Here is a 14868-nt window from a genome sequence, read left to right on the forward strand (position 1 = left end):
TTAATTTAATATTTTCACTTAATCCTTTAACTTGAACTTTTAACTTAGCATTTTTGCTTTAATTATTTTGAATTAATATTTTAAATTCATCTTTTTTGCTTAAACTCAGTATTTTTTATTTAATAGTTTTAACTGAATATTTTTACTTAATCTTTTAACGCAGCATTGTCTGATGACTTCAATTTAATATTTTAACTTAATAATTAATCATATAAAATGAGAATTGTTTTAAAAGTTAGATATTAATGTTTTTTAAAAATAGTTAAAATGTTTAAGTTTTATAAATTTGATAAAATAAATAAATATATTAATTAGTTAAATTTTATTTTATTTTATTTTCTATGAATAGATAGTTTCTTGTGGTACTTGTGCAGAATACAGACCATACTGAAATAATAACGTCATTTTTTAGAAACCTATTCTTAGCATGTGGAAGGGAAAGCATTTTGTAACTATTCCGTACTTTCACCTAACAATATAATAAACAAAATATGGCGTTAACATTGAATTTAACTTGAAAATCCTATCTAAAAAATGTCACAGTCCATATTATGCATAAACACCTTTCTTTTTAAACGTTTTCATTAAAAATCATTGCCAAGAATATGCAGCAAATGCTAGAAAGTACGACTTGAAAAATATATAAATGAACTAGACTTTTTAATCCATTAAAAACATGATACAAAGTGGAATGAACAGATAGATAAACAGACAGACCGATAGATATTATATAGAAGACTTTTAGCATGTTAAAAAGTTGCAACCCGTTGACTAAGAATGAATGCTTTATGCCTAATTGATGGTTGAATATGGTTTAATTTGTGCCTATTTTTGCATTAAATATAATCCATGTTAATCCTTATTAATCCCTAAATGTGCATCGAATGGATACCATAATACTTATTTCACTGCACTGAAGAAATAACGATATTTTAACTTATCATGAAGCTATTTGAGAACTGATTCTTGGAGGTGTGAATTCTGTAATTTGTCAATCATATTCAACCATTATTCATAGTCGATTGATGGTTGGACATGTAAATCTTCAAAAGATGGATTTCATCATTCAATACAAAAAAACATTTTTTGAGCGAAGTAAACAAAGTGTAGTGTCTGTTCTTATATTACACTTTACCTTTTCTCTCCGCGATCAGTGGAGGAGAAATCCTTCCAGACTGAGGCAATTTTTTTTTTTTTTGTTCCAAATCCAGAAGTGTCCCTTTTTGAGGAGCTGGATTTTCTCCAAATCAATTTTCTTTCTAGGCAGCTGGAACAATTATATTTATAATTTATATGTGTAGTAAGAATGTCTTTCATTTTAAGTTTTTACATACAGCTCAAACTCAACCACGATTTTCTTTCTAGGCAGCTTCGTCTATGCATTATCGGTTGTACATAAAAATATATTGAAATCACATGAAAGTATATTTATAAAATCACTTATAAAAAAATATCTTTTCAGAACAAAGCCAACATAAATACATATTTAAATTTTCTTTTAGGACATTCTTCGTCGTGCACATAAAACAAGCCTATATTATCCTCTGTATCCTCCTTACGCCACATCTGAGGTAAGTGTGAAATCATTTTAGTGGTTTATATTTTTTGTGTTATAATGCAATCACGCACTTAAGTGGGTCATATTTTATGTTTTTTTTTTTTAAATGGAAATCCCTTCAGACAAGGCATGAAACCACTTGATGTAAAGATCTAAATAAAAAAGGCCAACAAAATATTACTTCAAGGAACAAAAACTAGTTAAAGATACATGTTAGATGTATAGATTCTGACGTAGAAAACAGCAATTCTTCTCCCTTTGTGAGAAATATCACACATGGAATGTGAGGACTAAAGGACAAAATAATGAAAGCGAGAATTCTGAGGCTGTAAAATTAAACCCAAGATCCACTTTCTACTATATAGATAGATATATAATTTTTATATATTAATTAATTGGAATTCATTATTGAGATGAGTATTATTTATTAATTTTATTTATTTCGGATAGAGACGTTGAATTTCTACGGTTCCAGGTGAGAATTGTCTGAAGATAGTGGTTTCAATCCTACCCAATATATAATAGTCCGCAACAAATAAAAATTAATATATAATTTTTAGTTTTCAATTTCCAAATTTAACCAGCAAAATTTATAGACTGGCCATGAATATCATTTTGTTAACTATGTCTCCTCTCATTCATTAAAACTCCATGGAATAAGCAAACATGATTTTTTTTATTTGTATTACTTGTTGAAAAATAAAGGTGTTGTAAATTATAATTTACAGAGTTTAAATCCAATTTTCTTATATATTGCTCTATTTTGTATACTGAGCTTTTTCATCTGGTTGGGATTGTCATATAAATATAAGTACTAATAATTTTATTTGCTTTAAATTTGCAAAATTACTAAATTTGTAAACTGAAATTAAATTTTTCTTGATGTATATACATGTAGATATATGTATATATGTGTATATGTCCGAATAGAGCAACGGTTAGAAGCTCCGCTTGTCATATGGGCGGTCGGGTTTCAAGCCTGGCTTGAGGTAGTTGCTTGTCTAGCAGCACTGATGAGCTGTGAAACAGTACTGTATGTGGATGACTATATATATATATATATATATATATATATATGTATATCTGTATATATATATCTAGCAAAAATGGTAATTAGTAAAAACCTGAAGAAAGTGCTCAATACTATTGCAGAGCAAATATATATATATTTTTATTACCGTTTTATCTGCTTAGTTACATATGTTTTGGTTACCGAATCATATCAACGACCCAGTAACTTCATCAGACTTTAATATATATATATATATATATATATATATATATATATATATATATATATGAGCAAATAGTTAATAAAACGTGTTAAAAAACACTTTGGAAAAGAGTTAAAAACATATTTAATTTGAAAAGGAAACACTAAATAAGTGGCTAGTCCTTAATCCTTGGAATTTCAAAGAAATACTTTCCTACTCATCAGAGGGTAGAAATTAGCAAAATGCGGGATCGGATTTTGCTTGCAAAAGTATTTGATGAAACTGCAAGTAAGTCAAAGATCTTACTTGATAACAAAAAGTGAAGTAGAGGGAATAGGGTGAAGAAAAAAGTGATTTCATGTGAATGGATAGTCTGGTGAAAGGTAAAGTATCCAATGACGGTAAAATCCAAAAATGTAAATCCAAGAAAGTTAGTTAAATTTCCATTCGCACAAGTAAAATCCAAGGAAATCACGTAATTAGAAGATGGTCCAAAATAATCCAAAAGGCCAAATCCATAAAATAATTCACAAATAGGTACAAAGAAAACACGGCTGCTGAGACAAGGTGTAATTAAGAAAAATGTGTGAAAAAGAAGAGAGAGAAAAAAAAAGATTGAATGGTGATTGAATAAAATAGGAAAGCAAATGTCAAAATGACCCAGACAAGAAGACGTCAAAAGGCGCCAAAAATATAGAGCAAAAAAAAAAGAGGTCAACTGAAATGTACAGGTTATTACTTAAGAAAATATCAGCAGGAGTTATTAAAAGACACTAAAAAAAAAAGATTTTAAGGGGAGAAGATGGCCGGTATCTGCAAATTCCGGATAAAGCAAGTAATATGTAAGTAAATGCATATAGTAAAATATAAGTAAATATTTATTTTATTTTATTTATATATATATATATATATATATATATATATATAATATAAAGCTGAATGTCTGCGTGTGTGTGTATGTGTCTGGTCACGAAGAGGCTCCTATATGGTTGACTATTTTAAAAAGCTGATTACATATAATGATAGATGTATCGAGACACAGGAATGAGTATGTTTGATCTGGGAGAACGGTGGTTCATTAAAATTGTGGGGTCTGCATTCGCACCTGGTCCACAAAGTATGGAAATAAAAAGTTTAAAAATGAAAAAAAAAACGTTTGCAAGTGTTTTTGATATAGATGTACATAAGAATACTTTGATAAGTATGTTTCAACTTAAATAGGGATGATATAATAAAATTGTGGGGTCTGCGTTCGTGCCTGACCTCCATAGAATAGAAATAGGCACAAACTTTAATAAAGACTTTTCATATCTATCTGCGCAAGTATACTTTGATAAGTATGTTTCAGTTTGGAGAAATATGGTATAATAAAATTATAGGGTGTTTGTTCGCACATGATCTCCATAGAATGGAAATATGTCACAAAGTTTAACAAGGTTTTTTAATATAGATCCACAGAATATTGCGATAAGTGTTTTAGTGTGAACAGGTATGGTATAATAAATTAGGGGGTTTATCTATTTTATTTTTACTTTCATCATAGTTTGCTTTGGTTTTGATACCCCCAAATTCGAAGCTATCTCTTTACAACCCTTCCTTTTCATAACCTATCATACTTTCATAAATCAGAGTCCATTTTCTGTAGGCTGTTTTTGAACCCAACCAACGACGGGTACTTTTGCTAGTATATATATATATATATATATATATATATATATATATATGCATATATATATACATATATATATACGTATATATATGCATATATATATGTATATATATATGCATATATATATATATATACGTATATATATGCATATATATATATACGTATTTATATGCATATATATATGTATATATATGCATCTATGTATATATATATGCATATATGTATATGCATATATGTATATATTTGTATATATATATAAGTTTATATATACAGTGGTGCCAAAAAGAATGTTTGCATGTGTCATTTTTTCAAAAATTGCAAATTTAAGCTAAATTGAATGTAAATGTTTAAACCACTTATACCTAATTTGATTCGCCTTTTATTCCTCTATAATTTTACCTGTTTATATTTGACCTTTGATTGAATTATCCTAGTGTTCATGTCAATTTAAAAAATTAACTTCAAATCAAGAAGGCAAAAAGAAACTCCACAGCAACAAATGAGCTTAAAACCAACTTAAAATATCCACCTTTTAAGCAACAAAGCATCTCTAATCTTAATTGTTGTTCTTCCAGGTTATACAACGTAGCATTTAGTCGACTTTCTTATAGTGATCGTCAGGAGCTCATTAATTTCCACCTTTTTGGTTTATCCAATCAAGAAATCGACCGCAGATTGAAATGTGATGAGAAAATGGTACGAATGACTGTGCAAAAGCACCAAAACTCCGGGAGTGTTCGTGATGCCCCTAAATCTGGTCATTCTAGAGTTACTTCTTACAGGGAAGACAATGCTATCAAGATCTGCAGCCTCAGAGACAGATTTGAAACGTCTCAAATCCAACAATGGTGCAATCTTGTTAAAAAATGCTCTCTTTCTACAACTAAATGAATTTAATTTGTGAGGCTGTGTTGCAAGATGCAAGCCTATGATTTCTGTAAAGAACAGAAGGCGCCATCTGGACTTCATCAGATACATTGAAGATTATGGCTCTTCATATTGGTTGAAAATGATTTTGAGCAATGAAAAATAGTCCAATAAGCTAGGCTATAATGGTAGGCAGTACGGCCGTTGAAGAAAGGATGAAGAATATAATCCTAGGTGCACAATTATTAGTCCAGGGCATATAGTTCGCTTACAAGGTTTAATTAATTCGACCAAGTACATTAATATGTTGACTGAGGATTTTCTACTTTGGTCGGAATTTGGATTAAAATCACATTTTCATGCAGAATAATGCTCTGATTCACACAGCTAGCAATATCAAGAGGTTTCTTGAAGAGCATGATATTCCTTGTTTGGTTTGGCCTGCACAATCTCCAGACCTCAATCCTATTGAAAACGTATGGCATTACATTAAAGAACAGCTACGCAATAACAAAATTTCAAATCTGGAGAACTTTGGACAAAAATTAAAGAGAGGTGAGATGCCCTTTCACCGGAGTATTGCCACAGACTAATTCAAGAAATGCCCAAAAAATTGCGGCCTGTCACATTGCAGGATGGCTTTGCTACTAAATATTAACTCGTTCATTGTGTTCCTGTTGTATTTGTGTTGCATGAATGTTCTAAATCACAGTTAAATAACAATTTCCCATTGTGCAGAGTTTTTTCTTGCCTTCTCGATTTGAAGTTAATTTTTTTAATTGGCGTGAACGCTAGGATACTTCAAGTAAAAGTCAAATATGAACAGGTAAAATTGTGTGTATGTGTGTATATATATATATATATATATATATATGCTTGGGTGTAATATTTTATTTGTCAGGTGGTTGGCAATCACTCCCTTCTCACCTGCCTGAGAGAGATGGTCCCTGTATCAGCAAGAAGGCAAATCCAATATCCACCAAATCTGGGAATCAATGCTCCATCTGATAGAATTCTAAAAAAGTTGCCACCTTTTGCATTATGCCATATAAATTTGAAACTGATTCTAGAACCAAAGGCAAGTATTTCTGTATTTTTAATCTAAATTTAAAATGTATAGAAGAATGCTTTCTGTTTTATTTTAATCTTTTTGTTATATTGTTCGTCTAGCAGATGAGGGTGGCAGGGGTGAAGATGTTGTCTCGATTCTTATGTAAGAGACCAGTATATTAAGAAAGAAGGAGATAATGATTTTTTCGTTTATTAAAATTTTATTAATGGAACTAAATGGATCTGTAATTCCTTAACTAAAAGTTACAAAAGATATATATTATCTACTAAACCTTATTTTTAGAATTTGAGGAAAGATTGAAAGAATGACCAAAACAAAGGCAGTTGAGTATCGTAAGCTAAGATCTAAACACAGCTGGACTTCTTTTGGCACAAGATGACCCATAACCTTAGTGGAAGTTAGCGTCTCCACTGACGCTGGATTAAACAGAGATGAGAGGAAAAAAGATGAAGAATACCAAAGTCTTATGTACGACATGAAAAGAAAATGGAATCTTAGAAAGATTCCCATCATTCCAGTAATTGTTTTTCTGCTTCCTGTTCTTTTGTTCACTTTGCGACTGAGGCTACAATGTGTGTACATGTGTACAACGTTACATTTGACAGGGAGTTTTTGAAATTCTTTTCCATGAGTTCGGTTTCTTCTACAGAAAAACAATTACTAAAATGATGGAAATCTTTCTAAGATTCCATTTTCTTTTCGTGTCGTACATAAGACTTTGGTATTCTTCATCTTTTTTCCTCTCATCTCTGTTTAATTCAGCGTCAGTGGAGACGCTAACTTCTACTAAGGTTATGGGTCATTTTGTGCCAAAAGAAGTCTAGCTGTGTTTAGATCTTAGTTTTTAAAAAAATACCTAAAAAAGAACAAGAAAACACTTATAAGCTATATCATAAAGCAGAGACCTAATAAAACGAATAAACACCTGGCAGTATCACTGATAGAATACTCTGGATCGTTCATAGGCTAGATTAAAGAAGAACTAAGGTATCTCAACCATAAGACTAGGAAAGTAATGACTATTACACAATGCACTACACTCGAAGGATGATGCTGACCGACTCTATGTGAAAAGAAAAAAAATGAAGAGGACTGGTTAGTATAAAAGACTGCATGAATCACGCACACACACACACACACACACACACACACACACACACACAAAAAAAAAAAAAAAAGAATTAGAAAAATACACAACACAGACTACAGAAAAGCTAATCATTACAACAAGAGATACCGTAAAAATGAACAATACAGGGAATAGAGCGGTAAGAGATAAGACGAGGAAAGGAAAATGGGAAACATGAAGAAAGTCAAGATAATACCAATAATCATAGGAGCACTAGGAACATCTGGAAAAAAAAAAGACTGGGAGAAATTGGAATCAAGGGGAAGACTGAGACTATACAATGGATGCCAATGTTGAAAATAGCTGAAATTTTAAGGAAAATTCTCAACTGCAGCAGCAGCAATTACCCCATATAAGCTGCAAAGATAATCAGTCACATAGAAATTGAAATAGAAATAAAAGAAAACCATAGGAAGAACACCACTACATAAACCTAAGAGAACTGAAACTGTATAAAATTTCATAAATTGCCCCCCCCCTTCCTAATAAAATTAAAAAATAAAATGATGGCATCAGCATTGGTTGTGGCACAATGGAGAGTGCCCCTTTAAGGGAGCTGGGGGCTTCTACATTAATGAACCTTGTGTCTAACTTGTCTGTACTTGTGAGGAGCTTTGTGGGTTCGGGAAGGTTAGAGCATGTCAGCTGGGTTTGAACGACAGTCGTTTATTAATATTCAACCAAGTCAAAACGATTTGAGATCCTAGAAAACGAAAGGTCAAACCTGGAGAACTCGTCATCGAGGCATACGAAAACAAAACAATGTTCAAACTGTATGAATATATCTTTCTCTCTTTTTATGTCGTTTTCTCTTTCTCTCTCTTTCTCTATTTCTCTCTTTCACTCCCCTTTCTCTTTCAATGAAGAAAGAGAGAATTGAAATATAATTCTATTGTTTTTTTTTTTAAATAGTTGAAGCTTGGACTCTTCACGCACGAGACAGAGATTGGGTTGACGACTAAAATATGCTCCACCAGTGTTAATGTTAAATAAATTATATAGTTTTATAAAAATGCATCTGTTCGCTATTTTTGTACAAGCGTTCGATTTCAGCTTGTGATTCCTCCCATTAATGCGATGATGGAAATGCTGCGTGTAACGATGCAATAAAGACTCAAGAAGCGATCCATGCCAGCTGGCTATAGCCAACGAAATATCAACCCGTTGCGTTGATGTTTCCATGTGCCTATCATTTGATATTGTTTATTCCCCCGGAGAGCTGGTTGCGTTCCCAGAACGTTCCTCAACCAAATAACTCTCTCCGGGAAACGAAATAATCGTGGAAAGGTCAAGGAAGATGGAGAGAGAGAGAGAAAGAGAGAGAGAGAGAGAGAGAGAGAGAGAGAGAGAGAGAGAGAGAGAGAGCTAACCAGACCTCCATTGGAAGAGTGTGAAGAGTACTAGAACCTTTGAGAAACTTATTGCCACAAATCCCAGAGAATAATGATCGTTGCCAGTGATAAATCAATGGTAAGTGGCTGTTGTGATGAGGTAAAATACTTTGCAATGGTTATCAAAAGAGGTGGAGAGTACTGGAAATCTGAAGAAACTTTTGTTACGTAGATTCCAGGAAGCCTCATCAGTTATTATCAGTGAGCAATCACTGATGATGACTTGTCTGAGAACTCCTAGTGAGTTGATAATAATAATAATAATAATAATAATAATAATAATAATAATAATAATAAGTGAATGCAGCAAGCTGGCCCAAAAGGAATACAAAAACAGGCATGACCAAGTGGGGAGGGCGGTGCACTGGGAATTGTGCAAACGGCTTCATTTTGAACATACAGACAAATGGTACAAGCATAAACCCACAACAGTACTCGAAAACAAGAACCACAAAATCCTATGGGACATAGACATACAGACGGACAAACCTATCCAAGCAAGAAGACCAGATATCATAATAATTAACAAAAAGAAAAATCCTGTCAAATCGTAGACTTTGCTGTCCCAGTTGACCACAGGGTGAGTATGAAAGAAAAGGAGAAACGGAGCAAATACACAGAGCTAGCCAGAGGGCTTTGGATGATGAAGAAAATCAAAATAATACCGATAATAGTTGGAGCACTAGGAACAATTCTGGAAAACTTTGAAAAAAGAATGCCAGAAATTGGAATCAGAGGAATGGCTGCAAAAATACAACGACTAACGATAATAGAAATGGCTGAAATATTAAGGAAACCCCTTGAATGCGGAGAATAATACAAGGATACAATATAATGAAGAAGCGTTACAGGGAATGAAGAACATTGAAGCTGCATATCTACAAGTTCTACACCCCCATCACGCATCCCCTCCTATTGTCTCATCACCCCCCCCCCCAAAAAAAAAGTGATACCAAAGAGCCGAGAAGGGTCAAGGAGGATGGAAAGACCGAGGAGAGAGCGCTGACCAGACAGTCGCTGGACAAGCATGAAGAGAACTGGGACCTTGGGGAGGCTTAGTGCCACTTAAATTCCAGTATAGACCAATGGCCACTGCCAGCAAGAAATCAATGGTAAGAGGCTGTTTCGATGATGCAAATTTATTTGCAAATGCTATCAAAGGAGGTGGAGAGAGTTGGACGTCTGGGGAGACTTGTTGTCACTCAGCTTCCAAAGAACACCACAGGTTTCCAATCAGATCTTTGATGACTTGTGTGAAAGCACCATGTGAGCCAAATAACAATAATAATTTTATCAAAAAAGCCAATAATCTAATCTCCCCTTCTAAAAAAACAAAGCAAAAAAAAAACTCGTGTTACCAAAATTGGTTGGTATTTACAAAAGTTTATTATCACTCAAATTCTGGAGAAACCCGATGACTGTTATCAGCATAAACTCAATGGTAAACGGCTGTTGTGGGAATGCAATGTGATTTGCAATAGTGATCAAAAGAAGTGGAGAAGGCTAAAAATCTGGGGAAACTTAATGACATTCAGACTCCAGGGGAACACCAGCTGTTTTTTGTCAGCAAACGATCACTGTTAATGACTTGTGAAAGAATAACTAATAAGTAAAGCAATGATCAGAATTATAACTTATGACCTTTGACCAATCTATTTGACAGATCACCGTCAATGCTCGTATTGTTGTTGTTGGAGCCTCTACAGTTGGTTTATCCTTTTTGGAAACTCTAACTTATTGGTAAGTTCTCTTGATGCAAATATATTTGCTAAAGTCTTGACTTTATAAAATAAACTATAAAACATCTTTGGGTTATTATAGGTTGAGCAACAAATTTTAAGAGGGATTTTAGTTTTCTCCCACTGCAAGAACTTAGACATTAGGGCCGGAAAGTGGGATTGAGAAGTCAGTGCCCCCGAGGAGGGGCATTTTAACTTACAAAAAGTGCCTGGGAAGCCCCGTCGGCATTTCCCGGTAAATACGCCTCAGGCGATTAGCAATGAACTAATCCCTTCTCAAAGAGAGAAGGCAAAGCCTGGGAGGGTGGACCTCCTAGGACTGCACAGAACTATCATTACACCGCAATCAACAGAGACCAGATCATTACAAGAATGGTAAAAGAAGAACTTTTAAAAAAAAAAAATGCTTGTTAAACTTTTATGGGGTGAGGTATTCAGTTTTCTATATAATTTTAACGTAAAAGGATTTTTTTTATTTGGATTATTTAGACTACTAATCTTATCTGGGATGTTATTGTCACAACATTTTGACTGATGTAACCCACGACCTTCTTCAGATGCGTCTTGTCGAACTCGGAAATCTTTATGTTAAACTTCTACCACAATCAGTATGATATTTCTTTCAACGATGACATTGTTTCAAGTCATTCTTGAAGTCATGATATTTTGAGTTATTCTTCATGTCATAAGGATGCCGACACTGCATACCATGATCAATATGGCCAATTCTTTGGTACCCTGGCCGCTGTGGACAATGTTGCTAATGCTCAGTGGAAAAGACATTTAAAAATAGATGTTTAAATTTCAACAATATTTCTCACGGTTAAGGTTGGTCGAGACGGTTTGTTCCTTGTTAATGGAGTCAGAGATGACTTGCAAATGCTATCAAAGAAGGTGGAGAGAGTTGAATGTCTGGGGAGACTTGTTGTCACTCAGCTTCCAGAGAACACCACAGGTTTCCAATCAGATCTTTGAATGGGTTTGAATCTCCAACCGGCAATAATTGTGTCACTCTGCACTGATGATTCCTGAAAGGATAAAACACTAGTGTCTGTAGATATTTAAAAATAAAAATAAATTATTATACTAAATAATTATGTCATCTCCTTTAAGAACTCGGTTCTTATCATTGAGCACTTTACAGTTGAAATAAAATCGGTCACTTTAGCTCGCATGCACTGATCATGATGTTATAATCATTAGATCACTCTGACAGACGTTAAGACATTTAAAAATAAATGTTTAAATTTCAACAGTATTTCTGACGGTTAAGATTGACCGAGATGGTTTGTTGCTTGCTAATGGAGTCAGAGATGACTTCATTGCTGGGTTCGAATTTCCCGACCGGCAGTAATTGTGTCACCCTGCACTGATGATTCCCTATGAAACACTAGTGTCTGTACATATTTAAAAATGAAAAAAAAAATATTATAGTAAATAATTATATATATATATATATATATATATATATATATATATATATATATATATATATATCAAATGAGGTCACCAAACTTGTCAAAGCAGTCCCCTTTACAAAAATGCACCCCACTTTTTATATCGCAAGTCAGCTACAAATCAACAAAAAATTCATAGTATAAAGAAACCATTGTAGGAGTATAATAGCTGCAGCTAAGAGTAGGTATACCAAGATGATCAGAAAACTTATTGTGTCACAGGAATAAAAAATATTCACGATTTCTGGAAAATCTATAATTGTATTGTAAGCAGTGAAAAATAAACAATTCCCCTACCATCCAAAGTCTACAATGTCACCTGTTTAGCAACTCAGAAGGCTGAATTTGGCTTGACCTCCACAAACCACTCCTTCCTAAATTTCTTACTGCTGACAGAACCCACACTTGATGATCTGATTATCCCATCTCCTGGATACCATAAAACCACTTAAGACCTCCAAAGCATGTGGACCTGATCTTATCCCTCTTGTAGTAATAAAGAAATGTTCTGCTGAGCTGGCTACTGTCCTCTCCAAACTCTATAATAAATGCCTTGCCAATTTTCATGAACTTTGAAGAAAAAAATGACCCACAAATTTATTATCCCATGAGTCTCCTCCTGCTTTTTTTTCTAAAATCTTTGAATCATTAATCAATCTAGTGATAATCTACCATTTTGAAAATGCTAAAATCTATGAATCATTAATCAATCTAGTGATAATCCACCATTTTGAAAATGCTCAAATCTATGAATCATTAATCAATCTAATGATAATCTACCATTTTGAAAATGCTAAAATCTATGAATCATTAATCAATCTAGTGATTATCCACCATTTTGAAAATCCTCAAATCTATGAATCATTAATCAATCTAGTGATAATCCACCATTTTGAAAATGCTCAAATCTATGAATCATTAATCAATCGAGTGATAATCCACCATTTTGAAAATGCTCAAATCTATGAATCATTAATCAGTCTAGTGACAATCCACCATTTTGAAAATGCTAAAATCTATGAATCATTAATCAATCTAGTGATAATCCACCATTTTGAAAATGCTAAAATCTATGAATCATTAATCAATCTAGTGATAATCCACCATTTTGAAAATGCTCAAATCTATGAATCATTAATCAGTCTAGTGACAATCCACCATTTTGAAAATGCTAAAATCTATGAATTATTAATCAATCTAGTGATAATCCACCATTTTGAAAATGCTAAAATCGATGAATCATTAATCAATCTAGTGATAATCCACCATTTTGAAAATGCTAAAATCTATGAATCATTAATCAATCTAGTGATAATCCACCATTTTGAAAATGCTCAAATCTATGAATCATTAATCAATCTAGTGATAATCCACCATTTTGAAAATGCTCAAATCTATGAATCATTAATCAATCGAGTGATAATCCACCATTTTGAAAATGCTAAAATCTATGAAATAATTAATCAGTCTAGTGATAATCCACCATTTTGAAAATGCTAAAATCTATGAATCATTAATCAATCTAGTGATAATCTACCATTTTGAAAATGCTAAAATCTATGAATCATTAATCAATCTAGTGATAATCCACCATTTTGAAAATGCTCAAATCTATGAATCATTAATCAATCTAGTGATAATCCACCATTTTGAAAATGCTCAAATCTATGAATTATTAATTAATCTAGTGATAATCTGTCATTTTAAAAATGCTAAAATTCATTCTGACTAATATTTAAATCTCATTTGACAGTGGATATCTCAACAGTCATCTCTGAATACATATATCATACATCGGATAAGGCAGGTGACGCTATGACTGTAGCGTTTAATATATCCCAAGCCTTTGGCAAGATTTGGCATAAAGGTCTTCTAAGGAAAATCAGTTTGTACAGTATTATTGAACAGACATTTAATACAGCCAGATTTTTTTTAGCTGAAAGAAAAATCTCGATTGTCCTTGATACCTGCATATCAAAACAACATCACATTAAGGCAGGTATGCTTCAGGAGTCAATCTTTGGACCTTAATTATTTTTTACTTTTATAAACAACTTCCTTAATACAATAATATCTAAGATTGATATATTTGCCAATGGCACCATGCTTTATTCTGTACATGTGGGCAAATCGAATGCACACATATCCAAAGTAATGATGGAATTAAAAAAAAACAAAACTTCACTCTGTAGTGGAATCGGGCAATAAATGGATGGTAACATTTAATGCTGCTTTGCTTCAACAATTATAAGAAACATTTCAAACCACTAATTGCCATGGCTGATAGCACCCTTCCCAAGAGTCCAACGTTCAAACTTCTTGGCCTAATATTTACAGGTAACATGAATTGAAATAAATAATAGAAGATATTGCCAAGGCTGCTACACAGAAAGTGAGTTTCTGTTGTAATATTTTGGTATAGTTATGAGGGTATGGATTACCAAAAAATCAGAAAGTTCTATTTATAGACAAGGGTGATAGAAACTAACCTTTTTTTTTTTACACAGGAATCACCACTTATCAAGGCCCGGAGGCCAATCGAGGATAAGGGTTAATGGGTATACATTGGTCAATGTGATTATAGCATAGTAAACATAAGTAGTGGGAATTTTGTAAATTGGATTACTTAGGGGGATGGTTCATCAAGAACTTGTTTACATTGGACTTGAAGACAATCAACCAATCAGAAATCGTTATCACTTCATAAATATACTGAATCTTTTAAGAATTCCTGCAAGTTTTATGTTCACATATACATAAGCTTCATCTCGC

General features: G+C 32.9%; 1 protein-coding gene across 2 annotated transcripts in view; it reads left to right on the top strand.

Annotated features, from left to right (window-relative positions):
- Positions 1-14868, top strand: part of LOC145276783 (cilia- and flagella-associated protein 61-like) — a 166356-nt gene that overhangs the window by 89941 nt on the left and 61547 nt on the right. For both annotated transcript variants that reach the window (XM_080128068.1, XM_080128067.1), the window contains exons 15-17: positions 1503-1571; positions 6210-6386; positions 10564-10640. In XM_080128068.1, the coding sequence (XP_079984194.1) occupies positions 1503-1571; positions 6210-6386; positions 10564-10640 (323 nt within the window). The remainder of the gene's footprint in view (positions 1-1502; positions 1572-6209; positions 6387-10563; positions 10641-14868) is intronic.

The sequence above is a fragment of the Euprymna scolopes genome, chromosome 5 (assembly GCF_053919585.1).
Source record: "Euprymna scolopes isolate OS-2025 chromosome 5, ASM5391958v1, whole genome shotgun sequence".
NCBI classification, from domain to species: domain Eukaryota; kingdom Metazoa; phylum Mollusca; class Cephalopoda; order Sepiida; family Sepiolidae; genus Euprymna; species Euprymna scolopes.